The 23,396-nt window shown below is 40.8% G+C and overlaps 1 protein-coding gene across 1 annotated transcript; it reads right to left on the minus strand.

Moving 5' to 3' along the window:
* Positions 1 to 2,574: 2,574 nt before the first annotated feature.
* On the minus strand, positions 2,575 to 21,963 carry GLRX3 (glutaredoxin 3). The gene is made up of 11 exons (XM_082764797.1): positions 21,815 to 21,963; positions 17,749 to 17,857; positions 14,983 to 15,057; positions 14,179 to 14,380; positions 9,952 to 10,124; positions 9,794 to 9,855; positions 7,043 to 7,100; positions 5,924 to 5,976; positions 4,829 to 4,868; positions 4,656 to 4,748; positions 2,575 to 3,251 (listed from the first exon to the last, which is right to left on the minus strand). The coding sequence occupies exons 1-11, from the start codon at positions 21,886 to 21,888 to the stop codon at positions 3,201 to 3,203; spliced, it is 990 nt and encodes a 329-aa protein (XP_082620923.1). The 5' UTR covers positions 21,889 to 21,963; the 3' UTR covers positions 2,575 to 3,200.
* Between the last annotated feature and the right edge of the window lie 1,433 nt (positions 21,964 to 23,396).

Here is a 23,396-nt window from a genome sequence, read left to right on the forward strand (position 1 = left end):
CACTGCCTAATTCAGCCCCATTTACAGAAAAACAGCCAAGGAGCTCAGTCAGCGCTTTTCCATTAGGAGGTCAAAGGACCCAAAAGGCCGACTTTGAGAAGAGTAGCGAGAAATGCACTTGCAGAAGGCAACATATATATGTGTATACACAGGAGTGCATAAACCTGCAATAAGAACCAGCACCTTAAGCAGTTTCAGGCACCTACCAGGGAACTCTCACTGGCACTGCTTAACCCTCAAACTGCTGCAGTCCTCAGTGCTAAATACCTCATCCCCATCTCACAGTGAGCGCAGACAAACTGCACACCCACTGTAGGATATGTAATGGGATATGCATAAGGAACATTTGGTGTGGTTTTGCTGCTCTCCCCGAGCCAGGCAGGGATGCCAGGCCCGGCACATGAGCACGCCGTACACCTTCCCACCACCGAGAGGCAGCCTCCACCCACACATCCCTCCCTGAGCCAGGAAAGCTGAGACAGAAGTAGATCCTACCCAAAATTTCAGCTGCAGGAAAGCCCACATGCATGCTCAGTACAAACTCTTAAATTGCCCAGCTGCAGGGGTGTAACCACAACACAGCAGTGCAAAAATACTGTCACTTTCTAATGCTTTTTAACTGCACCAGCACAAAATTCTGATGTGATGATGCTTCACTCATGCCATAAAGCCACAGGAGGCTGATGCTCCAGTTGCCACATTTAACACCCTGATCTGGAGCAGCCCTGCCCAAACCGGGCTCCTCGGTGATGCACGGGCACCCCCCGGCACCGCATCCAGGCACGGGCAGGACAGCCACTGAGAAAAGTGCTCCTTGGGAAAAGCACTTTTAAAAGTGCTTATTTCCAGAAAGTCTGGCTTTGTCTGAACAGCGTGACATTTTGACTTAAATCGAGTTATTTTACAATGAATTCTGATTTAAAAAAAAAAAAAAAAAAAAAGGTACCACGTATTTCAAGTGTTGCTTATTGCCGAAGCACGGGCCCACAATGAGAAGTTAAGAGAACAATGCCAAAGAAAAAATAATCCCAGGTTTCTGAAGCAGCACAGTACTTTCACTTCAAGAATAAACTCCGTTTTGGTGAACGAAGTGTAGCACTAGATTATACGGAATATAGGAGAAATATCTCAGAAAAACAACTGCTGTTCACTGCTGGTCTTTCACACGTCTAAATGTATTGCGAGGACTCTATAAATCCTGGGAAGTTAAATTCCACTGGAATTTTCAAGGAAAAGGCTTTTAAAAAGAAAAAAAGCTATTACATGAGAAATATAGTCTCATTTTTGTGTTTAGTCTCATTTTAGTTGAAGCTTCTAACTCCTAATTTGACCCTAAGGATATTACTTTTTAAGGTTTTCGGGGTTTGTTTGTTTTTAAATAAAGTAGGTTATAATTACTGACAACTGCCTGGATGCATTTGCAATTCACTTTGAGACACTGATTAGAGCCTGTTCTCAGAAGCAGGGCAAGATTTTTTTTTAATAGATATTAAAATTGGTTTAAAGTTGTAAGATATACTTTTAAAATGGTGACTAAAATTATTCTCACAAAGTTAATGCTTGAGTTAAATACAAATCATTCTAACAATTACGTAACACAACTTTCTCAGTAGTTTGGGACTACATCTAAAAACACTTGCTTCAGGTTCCGGTTCCACTAGATTTAAATGGAATTTAAGCAAAGCCCAAACTTGTTTCCAAAACCTTCTTCCTCAGTTGCTGCCTAAAACCTCACACCACCTAATCCATCAGGCACGTTTTGTACAGCACGCATTCAGTCCTGACCCCTCCTAACAAGGGAGCAACTTTCCAGAAACATTTTTGGCCACAGATCTGAGCATACAGGTGTTTCTCTGCAAGCACAGTCAACACAACAGTGAGCAAGAGGCTTTCAGCAATACCTCTGCTCAGAATTTACTACTGGTGAGGTTTGGGCACTTCTCTGCTCGCCAGCATTTCATTTGCTGGGTTTTGTAAACAGAGCCTGCTCCTCTTCAGGTTCCAGACCTCTCTAAGAATATGGTGTCCTTGTCTTTATTGTATATGGCCGATGCACTCAGAACAGTTTATACCAGCATTTTGCAGCTGGAAATCTGTAGCAGCTGATATCGCTGTCACACACGGTGGTCTCTGTGTAACTCACTAGAAGTATTTCAGTATTTCACTGACAAAACCATCCTCTGCAATAAACAGCTCAATAATCTCAGCGCAGAGGCTAGGAACTCAGACTGAAAGCAAGAGGTGCTTCCCTTGAAGAGAAATACCCTCCTCGTCAGCACTGCAGAAAACATGGACTGTGCTGTATTCTGATTTTTGAAGCTGCTTTGCTTTATTTTTCCCCGAGGTAAAACATCCAGGACACACTTAAAAGTATACCTGTGCTGTAGCTGTTTTGATGGTCAGGCTATTGTTAGAGCTCATTATATTTCTTAGTATTACCAGTACTGAAACAAAGATAAAAAAAAAAATAAAAAATCCAGAAAAAAAGGATTTCTATATTAACATACAACTACAGAAGTTGTAGCCCAGAAAGTACACCTTTCCTTCTAAATGAAGTAACACCAAATACATCAGAAGACTGGCCTAATCATTGCATTTATTGGCTCATTTCCACTAAAATTTAAACATGTCCAAAGAGCTACATTAAAATTGGAGTAATATCTGAAATTAACAATTACTGTACCTGCTTAAATAATGAAGATGCACAGTATACAGCTGAAACTCATTAATAACGACTTCCTAATGGTGCACTGGATTAAGGTTTCAACAGCATTTTCTCACTCACGAGACATTAAAATAAATATTAGCAGGGACAGAAAGTTATTACACTCCATACCACAGAGGTATTCCCATTAATATTCTCCTAATGATAGCTGGGCCCCAGAAAGATGCAATTTAGTCCTATACAGTAGTGCAACACATTACTTGACTCTTGAACAGCTGGATGCAACGAATACATAGAAATACAAATAAAAACCCCAAACTTCTTCAGCATTGTATTTTAATTGAAGAACTTGACTTTTTATCTTCAATGGAAATACACGTTCACATGTAACATGGTCTTGTGAAATACAGAGTACATAAGAAGCCTTTATTTACTTCTGATCAGTTCCACAGGGTTAAGTTGTATATTGCTCCAATATAATCTATAAATGAGTAATAGTTCAAAGTACTTCAGTTCCCATTGCTGTCCATTGACATTAATTTTCTCCCTTCAGAATAGGCAACAGTTCACCACTTTCTTTTAGCTCCTGTAAAGAAATGTACAAAACGATTATTCTCTGTACATTTTGTGATTACACTAACACAATTTCAACAGGGACAGTTTACAGATCAATTCATTGGCTATTAAGGGGATGAACTAGACGACCCACTAGAGGTCTCCCTTGACCAAGACTCTTTAAAGTTCATAATCTTGAATTCAAATTGTGTCTATCAAGTAAAAGAGTGCTTATTTAGGGAAAAGAAACCTTCAAAAGAATTGTTATCAACTTTAACAGGTAAACATCCCACGGAACATCTCCTTCTAGATACATCTAAGCATATACAAAATTTTACAGCATCCAAAATGAAAAAACATCACCCACTGTTTTAATGTGTGCTGGTAGCAAAATCTGTCAAACCAGACAATGAGATTTACAAGAGTTATAAATAAGAAGTACTTGTGTGTATTATCTTCCTGGCTTAATTCAAATTTTGAGGCTTTAACTTACCAAACAGAGAAAACCAGGAAATGGTTTTAAAATAACATGTGTTGTGGAGTGTGTATTCTTTTCCCACATCTCAAGAGAAACAGCTCTATCTCAGTTTTATTTCATATTATGCTGTGTAATGGAATGCACTTTAAAGTCCTGACAACATTCATCTACCCATACAATTTACTGGGAACTGAATACAGCCTAACAACACAAATAGACAAATTATATTTAAATACCAGTGAGAGAAGTATTTTGTAGCATCTCTGCAATGCCCAAGACTATACTTACTGATCACTGAAGTAACCCACACACTTGTTAAATAAATAAAATTAAAGTAATCTATATAATTTAAGTAATACCAGTATTTTTAGAACTAAATGAGATTTATTGATTGCATCTTCCCAAGAGTTACAATGTCTGAGGAATTGGCTATAAAACATTCAGACAAGAATGGGCTCAAGAGTATTTGGGGTTTAGAACACTGTGCCTGCTGTTACAAAAATCAAAAACCACAGTAACAGATGCAGATCTATTTTTGTTGCTTCAGGGTCTGTTCAAACAACTACAATAAACCTTACTTTTTTCCAGGAATGAGACTCTTTGGTAGGAAAAAATGTCTCACCCACCTTATTTGAGAAAAGCAATGTCAGAAGTAAAACTAAGAAGAGAAACCTGTAAAAATACACCCACAGGGTAAAAGTGGTCTTTACAGTAACAGTAACTGACTGCTGTCAAGAAAATACATTTCACTGATAAATCTTGGCATATGAGAATGGTAGAGATTTAGAGCTCCTTTCAAGCATATGTTGAACTAATGGAAGTCACACTAAAAACAACCAAGACGCTCAGTTTCAAGATCCGCGGCCACTACGTGGGCATTTCTGGATGTTATAGGCAGAAAACATTTCTCAAGTTTTAAAACAAGTGGTCAATTTACATTGATTCTCCCATTCTTACCTTAACGATATCCAAGCCTCCAACAAGTTCACCTTTCACATATAACTGAGGATACGTTGGCCAGTTGGAATAGGTTTTTAATCCTTGCCGCACCTAAGAAAAACAACCTGAACTGTAAACTTCAACTTTAGGAAGAGTAACGACAAACGCCAGTGATGGAAAGACTTAATTACCTCTTCATCCTCCAATATGTCGAATGTCTCATAATCAACACTAGAGAGGGAGAAAAAAAAAGGGGTTGTAATAATAAAGAAAAACATAAGCTTCGTAGGCATCAAGAACTAATCTAACAAATATCTAGTTTCATGGGAAACTCCTTACAATGCACAAATGAGAATGTGATGTGATAAAAATTAAGCTGTATGGTTTATACTGTTACTGGCCAAATGTGTTCAAAGCAATTCTGGTCAGTATTAGCTTTAAAAAAAAAAAAGAGAAGACATACTTTGGAAGTTTTTACTACGGGATCATCCAGCTGCCACTTTTTTTTTTTGCAAGTAATACATGAAAACGCCCACAATAAAGTGCCAATGCAAATTTGAGTACTGGTTGATTCATATTTGAGTTGTGGTATGAAATTCCTTGCATCCAAAGATCTGTCAGCCTTCAGTGACTGGAAAGTACATAGATTCCTTCAAGGGGCAATGACAGGGAATAACAATTTGAATAACCGCTACTTATTTCCGAACTGCATATTGATATTTACAGTCCTTCTCTAGTTGTCTGTCATCTAAGCCAATAAATCATTCTAACATTTAGTTATCGAGGCAACTGCTTAACCTCACACTAGCAGTACAAATGGCACCTGGGTTTATTCAAAGAAAGATGATACTCATCTCTCTCTCTCTCTCACTACAGAAGTAACTGCTTTGAAGATGAAAATTGAGACTACATAACAAGAGGCTCCAAGATTAAGGAAGCTGATCAAGAGGGACCTCTAAGAGGAGCTGCTTATCAGAGTGGAAGGATTTCTTTAATGTCAACAGCAAAAAAAATTACTGTTGCAATAACCTGTTCAATCAGAGCAATACAATCACTATGCAGCAGAGCTAAAGCAGTGCAATATCAGACACACCACGTTTGACTTGGTATCAAATGAACGGAGTAGGGATTTACACTACTGGCTTTTATATAGGGATACTCAAACACTTTTGAGCAAAGAAAATGACATTCTGGGAAGTCTTCCACCATAAATAACGAGTTTGGAAAATATTCAACCGCAGTTGTTAAAACAGAACTGGCTTCCTAAATTACATAGACTTACATACCCAGTATTATTTATGATTTCTATAATTTGCTTGCTGAATCCACATTTTGCAGTCTAGAATGCAAAACACACAGACATTAGAACACATTTCTGCTGTATTTAATCCACAGAATTCCAGCTCCAAGTTACACTAAAGCTATTATCAATTTATTGCTAATGGCAACCTGACTGAATGAGCAATACTACTAATCCTTTTTTCATTCTTCTTTCCACTCTAAGCTTCAAACTCTACTGAAGATCTTTCTTTACATACTTGGAAGTAAATGAGAAGTCTGAGAATATTAACCACTTTCCTCAGCTGCGAAGTGATGCAAGGTGAATCTGTTTTCTAGGTTTGGTGATATTATCTTGGAAACTAGTGGGGCTTCAGAGCTTTCTTAATGTCCAAAAAGCCAAAGTCATACATAGGTTGTGTATGCCTGGCATGCAGTTGTAAAACAGATTATTTGGAGACTTACTCCACCCTTTCCTTAACCATTCTGGAGAGAGTAGCACACTATGGGCAACCAATAAATATAAAAATACGTGTATAGCAACTCCCACTTCCAATTATTAATTTGAATTACGTACTGCAAACTCTTTACATTGACAGTGTGAGGATGCAGAGCACCCATGGTTTTCAAAGCAGCTGTGAAAGCATAATAAAATCAGAAACTGAAAAGGACAGGACACCCAATCCAACCAGGTCATCAGAGGGAAACTTCAAAAAAAAAATGTAGCCAAAGTTAAAGTGTCAGGTAATAGTCAAAGAGTACGCTTCAAGTAGGACAGACACCAGGGACAGCACTCAGCACACCAGAAGAAAACCTGTTATCTGCAAAGACAATCAATAAGCCAAGACCAAAACGACATGCACAGTTCTTCCATTCATTCCTGCACTGTAGATCAATTGACAGATGTCACTAAAATCAGAGTATTTCATGCTTGGTTTGTAACAATGCTATCAACGTGTGAGCAATATATTTCAATCAGGTAAAATATAGACTGTTCTTTTATTACTCACAGAAGTACCAAATAAAAAGACATAACTTCCCAGAACCACCGATTTTTATTAAGCAAGGAAAAGAAGTAACTAGCTGTTTGAAAGTGTTGCAGAATATACTTTTTTTTTAAATCTTACCTGTTTGTTTCCCTTCATAAAAAGCATCACAGGAGCTTTGTTTATCAAGGCTTTAAGCCTACAGAAAGCAGGAAAAAAGACAAAACTGCTCAGTTATTTCTCAAGCTCTGTTTCAACAAGAAAATAAACTCAAGAAGTGGAAAGACAGCAACCTACAGCTTCAGCAAATGCATTTAAAGCAGCACTACAAGCAATTCCATTTATACTGTTTACAGTACTTTTAGTAAATGACATTGAACAATCCTGTTACTTTTAGAGCAACAATTTACTTTTCTAGATTGACCTCTAAGTATCAAGCAGCAACAAATTTAGGAGAAACATCCTTTTTGGTTATTTTTCACACAGTATGTGTATTTACTCATATGTTGCTTTTCCATACGCTGAATACAGTGTGATGTTTCTTGTTCTACATGCAAGGCAGTCTTGTGAAGAAAAGCCATTCCTAGAATCAGTCACAATCACTACAGACAAACCACTGCTGAAATTCAGGAACAGGTCCACTGTGCCCTGGCTGCTGCTGGTTCACCCACAAAACCGGACAGTCCCCACCTTTAACTTCTTGCTAAAGGCATGTTACCCTCTGTGAAACACATGGCAGCTGGGCATTTTCTATGAGGTTTCACTCAACGCGAAGTAATCCTAGACTGAAGAATCCAGGGGCTTTGCAAAATACAGATGTTTTGCTGGTGACCTACAGCCTGTGCTACAAACCTAAAACCACCTATTTTTCCATCCAAGTCACCTCTAGGGTAAAAAGGAAGAGTTAAACTAACACTGCAGCAAGGATGAGCTACTGCAATCTCAGCTGGTTCCCCATGCTCCAGATCTGGCTCACTACAGCAAGCTGATTTCTAGAGTCCGTTTTCCAGGCAATTTTCAAGAGATGACACAGTTCACTGATTAGAAGAGATCAAACACTGAGTACCAGAATCTAGTTAATGCCATCTTGTATTCCACTACCAATTTCCTTCACTTTCTTGAGTCTTAAGACATTTGAGCAGCTAGCCCGTAGGTGTTTCTTTTTTCTTATGAGCAACTGATATAGTGAGCACAGCTTGAAAGAGATGGAAGTTGCCCCAAAATTAAGCATGAGGTTAACTACAAAGAAAAACTAATATGTGTCAGAGTAAAAAACTTCCCTGGTGTCAACAGAAAGCAGACGTCAGAAAGAAACTGTTGCACGTTAACCTCATCAACTAGCACCTAACTTAAAGAGCAAGAATAAACTAGGCAACAAGAAGCATCTTGCGACTCATCCAGTTTGCCTTCACACCATTTCTGCGTCAAAATTGGATAGAATTGATAAAATTCATATGCATGTTTAAAAGATGATGCTGCTCCTTTTGGGGAGACATTTGCTATACCAATAATTTTTGTCTATTAAAGCCAAGTGTAGGACACTTCAAGTTACCTTCTCCCCCTCAAACAGACCAGGCAAAGCAAAAAGTGATGTTTAAATTCAGGGAAGTTACAGGGTATGCAATTTTGCAAGAAGATTAACAAAAAGATTAAAGGAAGATTTCTAGAACAGATTTCTTGAAAGTAACATGGTCACAATCTCATTTTTAGATATAATTTAGTCTTAACCTGCAAGAGGTGAGGATTTTTGTGATCTCACTGAAACAATTTACAAGTTACCCTCCTGGAGTAACAATACATGAACTTCAAGCACAGTGCAAGTGAAAAGGGAATTTATAACTACACAACTCTGAGAGCGTACTTCATCGCTGTTATCAAAATGGGTTTCATCAAATTAGTTCTCCACTGGGCTGAGAAACCAGAAGACCAGCACCAGTCTCACCCAGCGTTCCTTAAAACCTGCTCTTGCCATCCTCAGACAGCAAGTGGGAAATCTCTGCTTACATATTTGCCTTCAAGGCACAGGCCACCTTGCCGGTAAATGAGCCTCAGTTTGCATGTCTTAGCAGCACTGCTCACGCAAACCAGAAAGGAGTGCCACACACCAGCATCTTCTCAAAGAGAACGACCTGTCAGATGTACGGAGCTCGACTGCCTGGGGCACGTCGGAATTTCAAACAGGAGTGAATCTTCAAACGGGAAGGTTAAAGGAGGACAAATTGGTTTCCAGACATTACCTCTGATTCAGGAAGCAGCGCTGCCTACTGATGCAGCATATGCTCATGTGGCCAAGGTGAAAGAAAAGAGGAACTGAAGGACAGGAGTAATCAAGAAAAATGAGCAGAAGCCTAAGTATTTTGCCTACAATAACATCATAGCTGTGAAGCCTACGTCAAATAAAGCTAGCAGAAGTTACTAGCGTGTTCAGAAGGGGATTTTCTGTTACCTTTAAAGAATAAATTCTTGTCAAAAAAAGACAAAAATCTATACACTCCTGCCATAATAAAAAATTAACCAATTATAAAGGTAATAAGCAAAGCCTGTACTAACAGTATGGCTTAGTAATTTTATATAAAGAAATGCTTACTGTATAGAAAACAGAACATGTTAATCAACTTGAATTAAAGATTATAGGATTTCTGTAATTGAAAGGAAATTTTAGGACCTTGAGCAACCTGATCTAGTGGAAGGTATCCCCCTGCCAAGGCAGGAAGGTTGGAACTAGGTGATCTTTAAAGATGACCTTGAGTCTTTCCAACTTAAACCATTCCAACATACTGATATAGTTAAAGAACAGGAATTTAGGGAGTAAATATAGGTGTTTTGTAAAAATGAAAAGACAGGAAATCTCAAGAACAGACCTCCTTAAAATAATAACATAGTACCTCATACCTGTCCTCTAACTTCTGTGCCTTCGGACAGATTGTATCCAGTTCTCCAGAAGCCTCAAGTTCCTAGGGATTGGAGAAGAAAAGTCAGATGTAAGAGCAAAAACAAAACCCACATGCTTCTGACTATTACCAAGATTAAGAAATTTCTCATTATCTAACCTTGATAATATCAAGTCCACCTATAAGCTCTCCAGCTACATACAACTGTGGATAAGTTGGCCAATTAGAATATGTTTTCAGGCCCTGACGAACTTCTTCATCAGAAAAAATATCAAAACTGCTAAATGAAATACCATGTTTGTTCAGTATCTCCACCATTTGTTTGCTGAAACCTGCAAACAAGAAAATAAATGTATGTAAGTTTAAGCACGGTATTGATGTATCTGCATTAAGCTTCATTCAGTAAAAAATATGCAATTCTTTCATACAGGAAATTCCCAATAAGTTATGTGTTATATATTGCTCTATTAATATTCTCAAATAGTATAAAGGAGGAAAAAGCGTGTTTATTACTGGGAGTACAAGTACACAGACAGCTTGGTAAGCCTGGAGCTTCCCTACATGCAAAACTACACAGTAACCTTCAGATGCTTGCCTGTTGTTCCAACACACTGTTAAAGCTAAATGCACTCTTATTCTGTCTCCTCCAGCTCTTCTCCACGCAGCATTCATAAACACGAAGAGCTGCTCAGTAAGTGTAACAGCATCTTCAGCAGCCTTCATTTCATCCCTCCACTGGCATATCATTTTCTCTGCTGCTGTCATTTCTCTAGCTACTACTGACCTTCCTTCTGTTGCACCAAAACCAGTGGAAGTTGACAGTGCAGAACTGGGATTCAAACCCACTACTACATCACCGATTTAACTGAGAAACTTGGCTTTAATGTTTGTTTCCTAATACTTTTATTTTACGAGTATGTCCTTTCCTACTTCAGGGTAAAAATGCAGATTCCTCCATTTTTTAAACTCTGTGTTCCCCTGAGTATGTAATATTATTTAACCACTCTTGTGATACTTGCATACCATGCTTTGTTTCTCCGTTTATGACCAATTTTCATTGAGCCCTACTCTGACATTTTCTTCTGAAGGATATTAAGCAGTGAATATTACAGCGTAAACATCCAGATTTTATAAATTATGTGGCCAACCTCAGAAAAAAAGTTACTCCCTTCTGTAACTAAGAATCTTCTTCCAAATAAAATCATCATGTCTTCTATAAAAAGTTGCATTTGTGAAAATTCTGGTATTACAGAGCTTAACTAAATCTTCTTACACTAGGGGGAAACGCACATAAAATTTCATTTTCCAAACAATTCTTCTTCTTTTCTATTTTAAATTTGCCATTCTCTTTTATTAAAGTGAAACATGAAATTGGTGTCTCCAAAAGAAAATTTTAAGACAATTACCCTCCACAGAAACTCTTTGAAATTACTTTAAAACCACAACCCCACACCCCAGGCCGTATCCTTCAAGTCAACAAGTCCATTCTTTACGGGCTAATCTGAAAAGAAACCTTAGCCTTTGATGCTCAATGTCACCTTCATCCATTTAACACTTCCACCAATGCGAAGGCACAAATGGTCCTCTGCAGAAGACAGCAGCCTACCACGTTTCACAGTCCAGCACAGATATTTAGTCTGTAAAGCAAATGGCTAGGAAGAGGTCTGCTGTACTTTATAGCATAAGGAAGGCAAGGACTGGATCATTAGAGCTAACGAGCAGGTCCCGATCCAGAACTCCACTGCTCCTCTACTTGCCCTGCTACAAAAATTAAGCTATTCAGAAGGAACTGCTAAAAACATAGCCACGCACTGAAAGATTCTGGAGTTTTTCTGCATTTTTAACACATGTTCTTATCCCAAAGTATTTCAACACCTACTGCTGCTGTTTTAGTGAAGAGCCCTTCTAATGAAATACAAACCCACTAGATCAGTGCCATGCACTTTGCAAAAGCAATCCCTGAGCATCTGCCCCTAACACCACGTGATCATGTTTTAGATCTTCTCCAACTCATTCTTGCATAGTCAAATGCCCTTGCAATCCTACTAATTCCTAAAAGAGCTCCAACACGCGCTGTGCAGACAGATGAAAACCTCTACACAAACGTTAAAAAAAGACAATGCTTAAAGGCTTTAATAAAGGGAAAAAAGAAGCTTTAAATTACAAAACGACTCGGAGTGCCATACAAGAATAACCTTTGATTTCAGCTTGCAAGACCACCTATTAGTTTTTGAAATATGGATTTTTACTACAGCTTTCTGCAGTTTTCACGATCTGCAATGTATTGAGATATGAAGTAGCAGTATTTATATGTATGGCATCTAAGTTGCTTTTCTTTCTACAACCGAAGTGTTAAGTTCATGTACTGCCTGAAGTAAAACACAGATTCTGAATTTTTCCATACATCTGGGAGTTCATTAGCAAACAGCTAAAGGCTGATTGCTGATGGTTATTCTATCACCAATACATTAGCTCATTTCTACTGTAAGAGGCAGTGGGGGGGAAGCTTTATTTTAGCTGTAGGCAATTACATGCAAACTAGAAAGATTGATTGGCTGTGTTTCATTTTGAAGGGTTATGGTAGCAGTCTGCAAGTATTATGCTTAGGGATGAAGTGCCAGAACAGCTTCACTTTCATAACAAAAGATTTAGGTTGAATTTCTGAGGAAATACTATGCACACATTACATGGAATAATTAAACTGAACAAAACATTTTAAGCAATTATCTACAAAGTCACAAATGCCACTCAGCCTAAATAAATGACTTCATCAATGAAGCAAATAAATGCTATCACAGGCCGAAGGGATCTGATGAAATAACCCAATGACCACAGCAACCACCTACAGCTGCCAGGACCCACACAGAGGCGACAGAGCTTACCTTACCCTATGCTTTGCTGTTTTTTCCAACGGAGGAGCCACAAACTACAACAAGATTTCAAGATTTTGACAAAAGGTTACCTTATTTCACCTCAAAAAAGGCTGTGTCCATTCAAGGATGTCTGACCCAGCTTACTAACACCTCCCAGCTACTACCAGGAGCTATCAAAACAAACAAAGTGCCTGCTTTAGGCTAACTACAAAATACGGAGCTGTCCATTCAGATGATGTTGGGTGTTGCACTACATTTTAATACATGCATCTATTTAGGTAAGCACCTCCTTTGTATTTTTCAGGGGGTACCAGGGGTCAAATACAGGAACTGAAAGTTTGAAGAAATACCTACTTGACCACATTAACACAAGCACATGAACCTGTGTTAGACTTTTAATTCACTTTCCATACTGGGTTTATGCCACTGTACCTAACTGTCCTTAGGTTTGATGCCTCCACATGTCTTTTTGGTTTCTGTTTTTAAACAGCCTCTCCCATCAATGAAACACACACAAATCCGTGAGGGGTCTTTTTCCTACATACCTTTAAATCAGCCCAGCAGCCTGCTCAGCGCCCACAGAAGAGCTGTGCCGTGCCCATGTTTCCAGCTGGTGCTGCCCAGCCCCGCAGCTGCCTCGGGTGTAAGGAGAAGCCGGGCATGCAGCAGGTCAGGGCAGAGCTGCCCCTGCCTGCACAGTGCTCATGGGCTCACCGAGGACACAGCAAGAGCCGTGCCTCCCCTCGCAGCTCACCACACGCCTGCCAAACTCACAGCACAAGCACAGCTCGCTACAGCACTGCCACGTCAGCAGCCAGCACAGCGAAACCTAAACACACAGCCCAACAACCTGCCCCAAGCAGGCACCCCAAGCACTCACCAACCGTCAGGGCTCGTCAGAGCACTGCCCTACGACTTGGGGTTATTGCAGGATGTATGGCTGCACCTCACAGATCTACTTCGGAATAACCCAAAACTTTGTCAAGCACTGATCCAGGTAGCTGGGAACCACACACTCTAGATGGTGAGCAAGGATTAAAAGCATTAGGCTTAAGAAAAAGCATTTCCACCCTGGCAGAATCATACTACCGTCTTTCAATTTTACCAGCTAGAATGGCTTTATTTTCTTTTTCCAAAATGGCAACAGCAATGCCAGAGGTTAGTCAGTTCTTGTTATTCCTTGAATTGAACCATTCTCTTCAGACTATGTTACATTTTTAACACGTGTAACAAGGCACAAAATAAACAGCAACTGAACCTCAGGAAAAGCTTCCCAGTTCAGGGATAGCACTGCACGTGTTCTTTGGGAAGCACCTGTTCTGTCATTCCGTTTCCAAAATTTAAGCAAGGGAACAGCAGTGCTCTAGCTGCAGATAAGCAGTATGCTAACACCTTCATGTTTCTAAGCATGCAACACACTGTTGGGATGTAACTCCACACAACCGAGTAGTTCTGAAACAACAGCCTGAAGCAAGCGTTGCCATATTGAACGTGAACTTCAGAAAATCCTTACCACAACGAGGCTCTTTCGGAGAGCCTTTCATGAACAGCATGCAAGGGGCAGCATTGATGAGTTTCTTCAGACGCGCAGTCAGATCTTCCTTTGCACTGTCGTTGGAGCCAGCAGACACGGAACTGCTGGACGCGTGGCGCTGGACTTTCTTGGTCAGCTCGGGGGCATGTGCACCATCCAACCTGTCAACTTTCTGAGAATTCTAGGGAAGCCAACACACAGGCTTGTGTTAAAGGATTAAATCCAGAATTTGTACTGTCATAAAAAATAGTAAAAACCACCATAAAAAATAGAGATTTTCAGATGCAGAGCGGATTACTGTATTGATCTTTCAGCCAATCTTTAGTTCGAGCTGACTCGAGACTCACACCATTCTGTTAGCCTGCTACTCTTAACACTAACAAAGTTTGCTATTAAGAGAGTGATAAAGAAAATATTTTGAATTTTATCATCACAGGCAAATGTGCTCCATACACACTTGTCGTTTCTACCAAAAGATTATTTGCTCATTTACTTCGTCATGCTGTAGTACTACAGCTAGGGAATATTACCAAAACATATGACCCAAGAAGGTATGACAGCTAAAACAAAACCTTTATATGAAACCCAAAGCAATTAAGGAAGCTCTGAAATATTACACAGAATCATTTCTGTTTACTTTTTTAGGTTCGACTGGATGGAATTGATCTGACGCAAATATTTCTTCATTGTGAGAGTTCTTACCAAGTTTCTGCTTTTCCAGTAGTAATAAAAAAAAGTATACATATTAGAAGCTCATTTTCTCTTAAACCCATTTTCTCTTACCTTAAAGAATAAGAAGGTTGGAACAGAACTAATTTCATATTTTTCAGACACTTCAGGCACAGCTTCAGCTTCCAGCTAAAAAACAAGAACAAGGAGAGAGAAAGATAGTTTTATTTTCATAATCTTCTTTAAAGCTCAATTGTGGATGTCAAACCTGTCTAAAATGTTCTTCAATACGTTTTATCCATTTTAAAAGGAATTTGATACCGAAGTTTGTGACATATTTGCATTTAAATGAGACTCACTGGGTTAGCGTGTCATCCACTGAGCCTACAGTGTCAAAACAGGTTCAGAGGTTTTTATTTTGTTGCACATTTCCAAAGATGCCTGGAGGCTGCGAATAAAATTTTTGGTGCACTGGTGACCTAGTAAATTTTCAATCATATGCAGCTACTACTATATTGAAATCCATAAATCATTGACCCCAGTTATGTCATGATCACAGTGCTTATTTTCTGCCCACAGCAATTCTTGCTGTTTGCTCTATTGACTAATTTCTAGGGGCTGTACATCACGACTGACTTTTGCAGCCTTCTGCAAATTATGAAGCAAAAAGGAGCATTTCTTCAATAAGCTATTGATGCCTACTAAATTTTATTTTTAACTCCTACAAGGCTACTAGGTATTGAGTGCAAAGCTTGTTTAGATTATTGGTTCTAATCTTATTCAGCCTCCAAAGGCACACCTTGAAACTACACAATGTAGGAAATTATCAAGAAGATGCATCTTTTAATTGACTCAGATTTATGGTTTTCTATGCATGGGCTAAAAGATTACTCCAGGGACAGAAGTTACAGTGCAAGACTGTTTAAAACGCTAGCTCTACAGCAACTGCAGAGTTAATGGTAAAAAAAATTGCTAATAGATATGTTTCAAACAGAAGCCTGCGATCAAGAATATAGAAGAAAAAGCCTTTCAAAACCTTCTTCCCCAAACCACACGGTGACACTTCAGGAACAAGCACCGAGAGCTACTTAACAGCTTGCCCTCGCCCTCTTGTCCAACCCTACTGCATTATTTCAGACATTACTGATCGTTCTCACTCAGCTGAAACGTAGCAAACCTCTGAATATTTTAACACTACAGCGTGTTTTGATTTGCTTAAGCGATACAGGCTCTTGCTGAACACCAGAACAACCCAACAGAGTAACTCAGAACAGAGTTCATCTTTGCCTCTACTCCTGTAAATGCTCCAACAAGAACAGAGAAACTAAAGCTGTAAACTGAAACCTGGAAATAGATTTCAATTAGCTGGCCCCCTCTGAGGGGACGATGATTAAGTGACATATCCATATGAATTTTTCTTTTCCAGTAAAGTTTCCTGCTTACCTTATTGTTTATGTTCCACTCTGGTAAGGTTCACACGCACAGAACAGATTTCATTTCTTATTCCAGTAACTTGCTCTTATCAAAACACTGTTTCTATTTCTCACCATAAAAACACTTCCATTTTAACCAAGGCAAGGATCTTAAAATTAGGATATGCAACAACTAACATGAGAAATTGCGTTTAAAATAACTTCAAGATTTACTGTCAGTGCTGAAGTTTATTTCACTATTCCTTAGCTCTGTCCCAGAATGCGACTGTTCAGGATTTGCACTGTGGTACACCACTCTGGGTCAGCCAGCTGTAACCGTCTGGTGAGCTAAAAGGCCAAAGAAGATTCAGATTCTGGCTACTCTGGACCACAGACCAAAATCACACAGAGAACCTCCAAAAACCACACACATCTCCATGAGGAATTAAAAAAAGAAAATCCATAGCAAGAGAATTTACCCAAGACTTTCCGCAGAGTGCTTTCTCTAAAGCACTACAGGAGTTTTGGTGGGCTAAGGGGGCAGGTGCGATTGCCTCAGCTTTGCAACACGTGGCTAGAAAAGAAGGAAGTTTTCAAACTTTCTTGGAGCTATTAAAAAAGCTAAAACAACGCCATAAAAACACGCATCTCCAATTTTCAAAATGTTGAAAATTAGTCCTTTGATGCTCTAGTCCATAAAATAACCCAATTAAAATAGTTCCATCCTCCTGTTTTACAGGAAGAAATACCAACTGAGAGAGGGATCATTAAAAAACCACTAAAAGCTGTCATAAATCAAATGAAAATATTCACAAACAGCTGGCTGTTCCAGTACTCCCTGCCCCCACAATCAGAGGCATCTCATTAACAAGCATCAACATTGTGTAAGCTTAAATTGTCTTTCCTATAAACCTCATGAAAATTACAGTTCATCTTAAGTATCAGACAGAGAATCAACTCAGATATCCATATGAATCCTGGGATCTATGCAGCCAACTAGTAACATCATGGGAACAAAAGAGACCTCCAGTAATTAAGAACCACCGTTCTTTTCAAATGGCATCTCAAAACCACGGGTAAAAAGTCACACTGCAAAAATACAGCTGTACACAGGAGGTTGGACCAAGATGCTGCAGGCACAACTTTAAAGGCTGATTTGTTAGATGAAGTAGCTAATGAAATAAACCTCTTCATTGTATCTTAGCAGACTGATGTGTTTCCTATTTTTTTTTTTCCCATACCAAGATAAAATGAAGATGTTATTTAAGCTTGCAGTGTCACGTTTGGACGAAGCGAGACCTTATATCCCACAAAATTTTCGATATACCTCTTCCACACATTCAACTCTTGTCTTCAAGCACACGAACAGCTGTACTTGTACTTCGTAGCACTCTGTTCCCTCTTGGCAGTAACAGCTCTCCCCTGCTTAAAACAAGCCCAGCTCAGCTGCCCAGCCTTGGGGACTTACCGTCACGAAGGTGACATGCGTGTGCTCCTTGGCGAGCGTGGCCATGACCTCGTTCATCTGAGCACACTGAGGAGCCCATGGCGCCCAGAAGTGGACAACTACGAGGGACCTATTAAAAAAAAATAATAATAAAAATAACAGCATTTATTTTTACATTAGAATTAGGCAGTATAAAAGTTGGATCTGCCATGCACACAAACGCACGTATCTTCCTGAGGCGGAAATCAACAAGGCAAACTGAGAACATTTTCTATAGCTTGCGGGGAAGACAACCCCACTGCTTCTTCAGGAACTGCACCAAAACCCAACGCCACTGCTAAGGTGACGCACAGAAACTGTCATCGTGTGTCCTGATAGCTAAGGATCATCTGTGGGAACATCAGACAGCAAGCAGCAGCCGGAACAGTAGAGATCAAGTGAAACACCATGGGATGCAGCTCGGGAGATGATGAAGACGAAGCTCTCAGGCACCCCACATGTCTCCCCTGCCAGGTTTTGGGTTCAGAAGCCCTGGGAGCTGTAAGCCTCAGCACAGCTCCTGTCCCCAGTGCCATGACTGCCCCTTGCTCCTTACCCGGGAAACAAAGTGGGAACTTTTCAAGTCAGATGAGACTTCTCTGAAAACACCGTACCGTAGTGACTTAAACACCCTATTCTGCTTCAACTTGTTATTCAACTCTATGGTTTCCTTGAATGTTTGGTATTAATCAGACACAGCATTTAAATGATTTCTTCTTTACTTATAAATGGGATTTGATACAGACTCCTTGAGAGCCCTCAGGTCTCATGTGACCGCTCAATGTGACGCATTAATCCCAGAGCTCCATTCAGCAAATCCCACCAAACCGGGTACCACGAGGTAGCTCTCACAAGCTCAACCCAACAGCCTTTGATGACAACAGATTTGCATTTTATTTTCAACTCCATTTTCCAGGTTTGCTTAAGTCAAGACCGCTGGATAACAGGAGATGCAGAATAAAACCCATGCAGTGTACTGTTTTTAATGTGCTTCGAAAAAGATGCAGAAGTCAACGCAACCATACCCTGGAAGCCATTTAGTGTCTTTCATCAGTAAATAAGGAAAGTTCACTATAAATTGTAATAGCCCTGTGGGCAGCACAACATCCATATCGGAACAGCAGCTGCGTTATCTGAGCACGTATTGTGAATACAAAGCTGAATTCAATTCAGCCACAGAACTATAGAATTCATAAAGCTGATTTTCCAAAGCAATTCCAGGAAACCTTGGTAGAAATGCAGACTAATTAGGGCAGTCTTTTTTCCCATTGTGCCACCAGTCAGAGCAAGGTTCTGCTCTGAAAGCTGATTAAAACTTGGCAGGACTTAGAGGCTAGCGACAGCTGAAGGCAAGGAACGGCAGGACAGCTCCGTTTTCCTGCAGCACCAGCCTCGCAGGCTTAGACCTGAGCACGGGGACAGCTCAGCACCTCCCGCGCTGCCATCTGCACAGATTCTTCCAGCACTTTCCTACGAGTCACCAACAGCACCGATCCCAAAGGCAAACAGTCTCTAATTACGAGACAACAGCCGTGCTATTAACAAGAACTACAAGCTCTCCTACTAACTACGAGAACTCAGCTTTGGACTGACTTCACTGCCCACAGCTGACGCTAGATCTGAAATCCTCATTTAAATGATTTATTCTTTACTTATAGATGGGATTTGATAGACTCGTTGAGAAAGCTCAGGTCTTGTGCTCGAAGTAACACGTGAATCCCAGAGCTCTGCTCAGCACACAGGTTTTTAAGCCAATGCTCGACTGAGCCCATCAACGGAGGGGAGACCAGGACAGGGCAGGAATCCTCCATCTGCACATGAGGGCCTGCGCACAGCAGAGAGAATTTTAAAACGCCAGAGGCAGCAGCAGGTCGGTATCTTGGGGAACAGACCACGCTCTGATGCAGACTAATTGAGAAATTTGCTTCAGGGTTGGTTTTCCTGCTCATCACAACCTTCATGTGAAGTTCCAACCTGGAGGCCTCCTCCAGCACTGTTCTTCATGCACACGCTGCTTACCTACACCGGGAAGAGCTCAGGGAACTTGCTACAAATGGACCAAAGCTGAACAAGTTATATTTTAAAAAAATCAAGTTTTACGATGTCACAGTAGTCATGAAAAAACAGGCTATTCTACCTTGGTCTACTAAAGCTTCTAGGCTTAATAAAAGAGAACAAAGTGGATGCAGTTGTCAAGCTGTCACAGCAACTGTACATACATAGGAAGAATTTGCATCTGCTGAACTGCAAGCAGGGCAAGGGATGCTGCCCGGGGCTAAAACCACGCAGGGGGAGAACGTGCAGAAGCAGTCTGTGGCTCCACATCAGGCCAAAACACCAGTAACCTCATCACACCAACGTCTGCATGTGCCAAGCAGAGAGAAGGGACAATCACAGCTACTTAACGTTCACTTCCCCAGAACCTGGTGTTTCCTTACCCACATATAGCTGTGGTGCACTTCACAGAGATAAAAATTAAATATTTATTTTAAATTAATTTGCACCAAGGTTTTTGTTTTTGTTTTTTTTTAAAAACAAAAGCTCACTCAAAGAAGCCTAAATTCTGTAATTACCCTCTCAGTACCTGAGCATTTTAAATGAAGCTTGAAAAACACAAAAGTAATTCAAAGGATTATTGTTAAAGAAGGAAAAAAAAATACGAGTTAACAAAATGAAGCAGATTAGTGATTCTAAACAACATATTTCCTATATTCAACCACACTATATCTAGAGTAAATTACCATTACCCACAAAACAGAATAGAAACAAAAAGGTTATATCATGCCCCAATGTTTCTCTTCCTGCATCATTCCGTATTTCACGTTCTGGGGGTAAACTTTGGGCTCAAAAATTAAAATTCACTTCCTCCATCACTGACACTTTTCTTTACCTTGAGTAGCCGCAGACAAGTTACAAGGATGTGTCACACATTCTGAAAGTCCTGTTTCTGCCTTACAAAAAAAATATTGCTAGAGACAGACTCACAAAGCTCACCTTTAAAACAAAGAGCCTGTTGACTGTAGAACCGGATCAGTGAGATGTTCTCTACTTAGGAAATCTAGGAAATAATTGCTCCGTAATCCACCCACTTTTTAAGCCTATATGGCAAATGTTTAGTAAGTACTTATATTCTTTCTTTGACCAACAGCCCAAATTACTTGGGTTTATACACTGACTTTTCTAAAATGTTAGGCTATGCAAAACAACAGACTACAAAACGATGAGAGAAGAGACTCAAAAACTTTGAAGACGCTGACTCAGTTCATCTTCTGAAACTCTAAAAATTTAAACGTTTTGGAAAAAAAGTAAGCCTTCAAATTTACACTTCTTCTGTAATACAGTGCTTACTAATAAGTTGATGCAAGAGATTAATTTTTCTGGAACAAGAACTCCTGAGAAATTAAGCATCAGTGTAAAGTGACGACATTTGCAAATGATTAGCGGCAATCCTATTAGCTTGGAAAAAGAGCAATTCCTTTAAAAAAGCAAAGTTAGCAGTAAAATAGCATTAGGATGAACCTTAGAAGCTCTGTGTGTTTCTGATCTAAATGCTTATCTCTAAAAAAAAAATATTCCTTTAAGAAACATTTGCCTTTCCCGTTTCATTATTTCAGTGAGCATTTAAAATTGTTTTGACATTACTCACTTTCACATTTATTTTGTGAATCTAAACACAGAAAGTAAGCTAAGCAAGCTAGGGCATATTTGCTGATTTATCACAATTCAGAAATGAGATCAGTTAAAATATATACATACACGATTTGGGGGAGCTGTGTGCTGTTAGCTCAGTGAGCGAAGCTTCGTTTGCTTTTTTTGGTTTCTTAGCAGTGAGGAAAATGAAGATAAAACACCAAAACCAAACACTTTCAAGTTCGTTGGGGCCCGGCCGCCCCCCTCAGGCCGCCCCCTGAGGCAGCGCCTGCCCCAGCGGCGGGCCAACCCCCCCCCCCCCCCAATACCCGGTACCCCCTCCCCATACCCGGTACCCCCTCCCCGGTGCCCGCTGCCCCTCCCCGGTGCCCGCTGCCCCTCCCCGGTGCCCGCTCACCCTCCGGGCTGCCTCAGGAGCTGCCCGAGCTGCTGGGCCGAGCCGGCCGCCGCCACCACCCCCGCCGCCGCCATGGCCGCCTGAGGAGGAGGAGGAGGAGGAAGGGGAGGAGGAGGAGCCCTCACGTGAGGGCCGCGTCACGTGGGGCGCCTCGCGGCGCTTCGCGGCGCGTCATAGGCGGGCGCAGCCCGCGCAGGCGCAGAGCCGCCCCTCGGCGCAGGCGCTGAGGGCGGGAAGGGCTGAGGGGGAGGATTGAGGGGGGAGTCCTGTGGTGGTGCCCGGCGGTGTCAGACGCTGTTGTAAAGGCTTTCTCGTTATGAAGGAACAAAACAGCCGCTTATCTCACAAGTCTTAGAGATATTTCAAAGTAAAATTAAAAAAAAAATCAGTCAGTGGTGTGTTCCTGAAGGGTTCATGTCTATAAATCACAGCGGTCACCAAAAAGCGGTCACCAAGTCAAGACCACTCATGTTCTGCATAAGAATATCCATAAAAAGAATTAAGGATACGCAAATAAAATCCAAGTATGGATTAACTTAACTACTTTTCTGTAATCAACCGATTAAACAAGACCTAGAGTTTCTCTTCACCTTTACAAATGATGATTAGTCAACGCTTTCCTTACCGAAATAATGCACCTTCTGTTTCTAGTGAAGCAAGGACTTAAAGATTTCAATCTAACGTAATTTACACACTGAAGGAACCCAGAATTTACAGAATATAATACTTAACAAATGAGAACGCAAAGTTTGAAAAAGAAGTAATGCGGGTGTGAGAGACGTGTGTCTAAAGTCAACCCTGCGGTGTGTGAGGGCAGGAAGGCAGCCCGGCAGCATCCTTGGCTCTTGCCTTGTGGCCTCTTCAAAAGCAAGATCAGGGCAATAATATTTCCAAGCACCTTGACAGAGGAACATACATACTGGAAAATAATAGGTCATTTAATTATACTCTTAATAAAAGGTACAAAAGGAGAGGCTGTTTGTAGTTCTTGCCATTCATATAAGGTTGCCGTTCATGGACTAACAGAATCATTAGGGTTGGAAAAGACCCTTCAAGATCATCTGGGCCAACTGTCCCCTTACCACCAATGTCACCACCAAACCATGTCCCCAGGCACCACGTCCAACTGTGCCTTGAACACCCCCAGGGATGGTGACGCCACCACCGCCCTGGGCAACCCATCCCAAGGGCTGACAGCTCTTTCTGAGGAGAAGTGTCTCCTCATTTCCAACCTGAACCTCCTCTGGTGCACCTTGAGGCCATTCCCTCTGGTCCTATCGCTAGTTACTTGTGAGAAGAGGCCAACCCCGGCTCCCCACACCTTCCTTCCTGGTTGTTCAAGAGGGCAAAAAGGTCTCCCAAGCCTCCTCTTCTTCAAACTAAACAACCCCAGTTCCCTCAGCCGCTCCTCATAGGACTTGTGTCCCAGGTCCTTCACCAGCTTCATAGCCCTTCTCTGGACACACTCCAGGGCCTCGAAGTCCTTCTGGTAGTGAGGGGCCCAAAGCTGAACCCAGCACTCGAGGGGCAGCCTCAGCAGAGCTGAGTACAAGGGGACGATCACCTCCCTGGCCCTGCTGGC

Source organism: Aythya marila (genome assembly GCF_965140915.1).
Source record: "Aythya marila genome assembly, chromosome: 7".
NCBI classification, from domain to species: Eukaryota; Metazoa; Chordata; class Aves; order Anseriformes; family Anatidae; genus Aythya; species Aythya marila.

Excerpts from the sequence above, each read along its gene's own strand:
- GLRX3 (XM_082764797.1), bottom strand. The coding sequence starts at position 21,888 with ATGGCGGCGGCGGGGGTGGTGGCGGCGGCCGGCTCGGCCCAGCAGCTC. Across the intron at positions 14,381-14,982 it reads CAACCTTCTTATTCTTTAAG|AATTCTCAGAAAGTTGACAG; the intron begins GTAAGAGAAAAT and ends TGGCTTCCCTAG. Across the intron at positions 4,749-4,828 it reads ACATATTGGAGGATGAAGAG|GTGCGGCAAGGATTAAAAAC; the intron begins GTAATTAAGTCT and ends TGTTTTTCTTAG.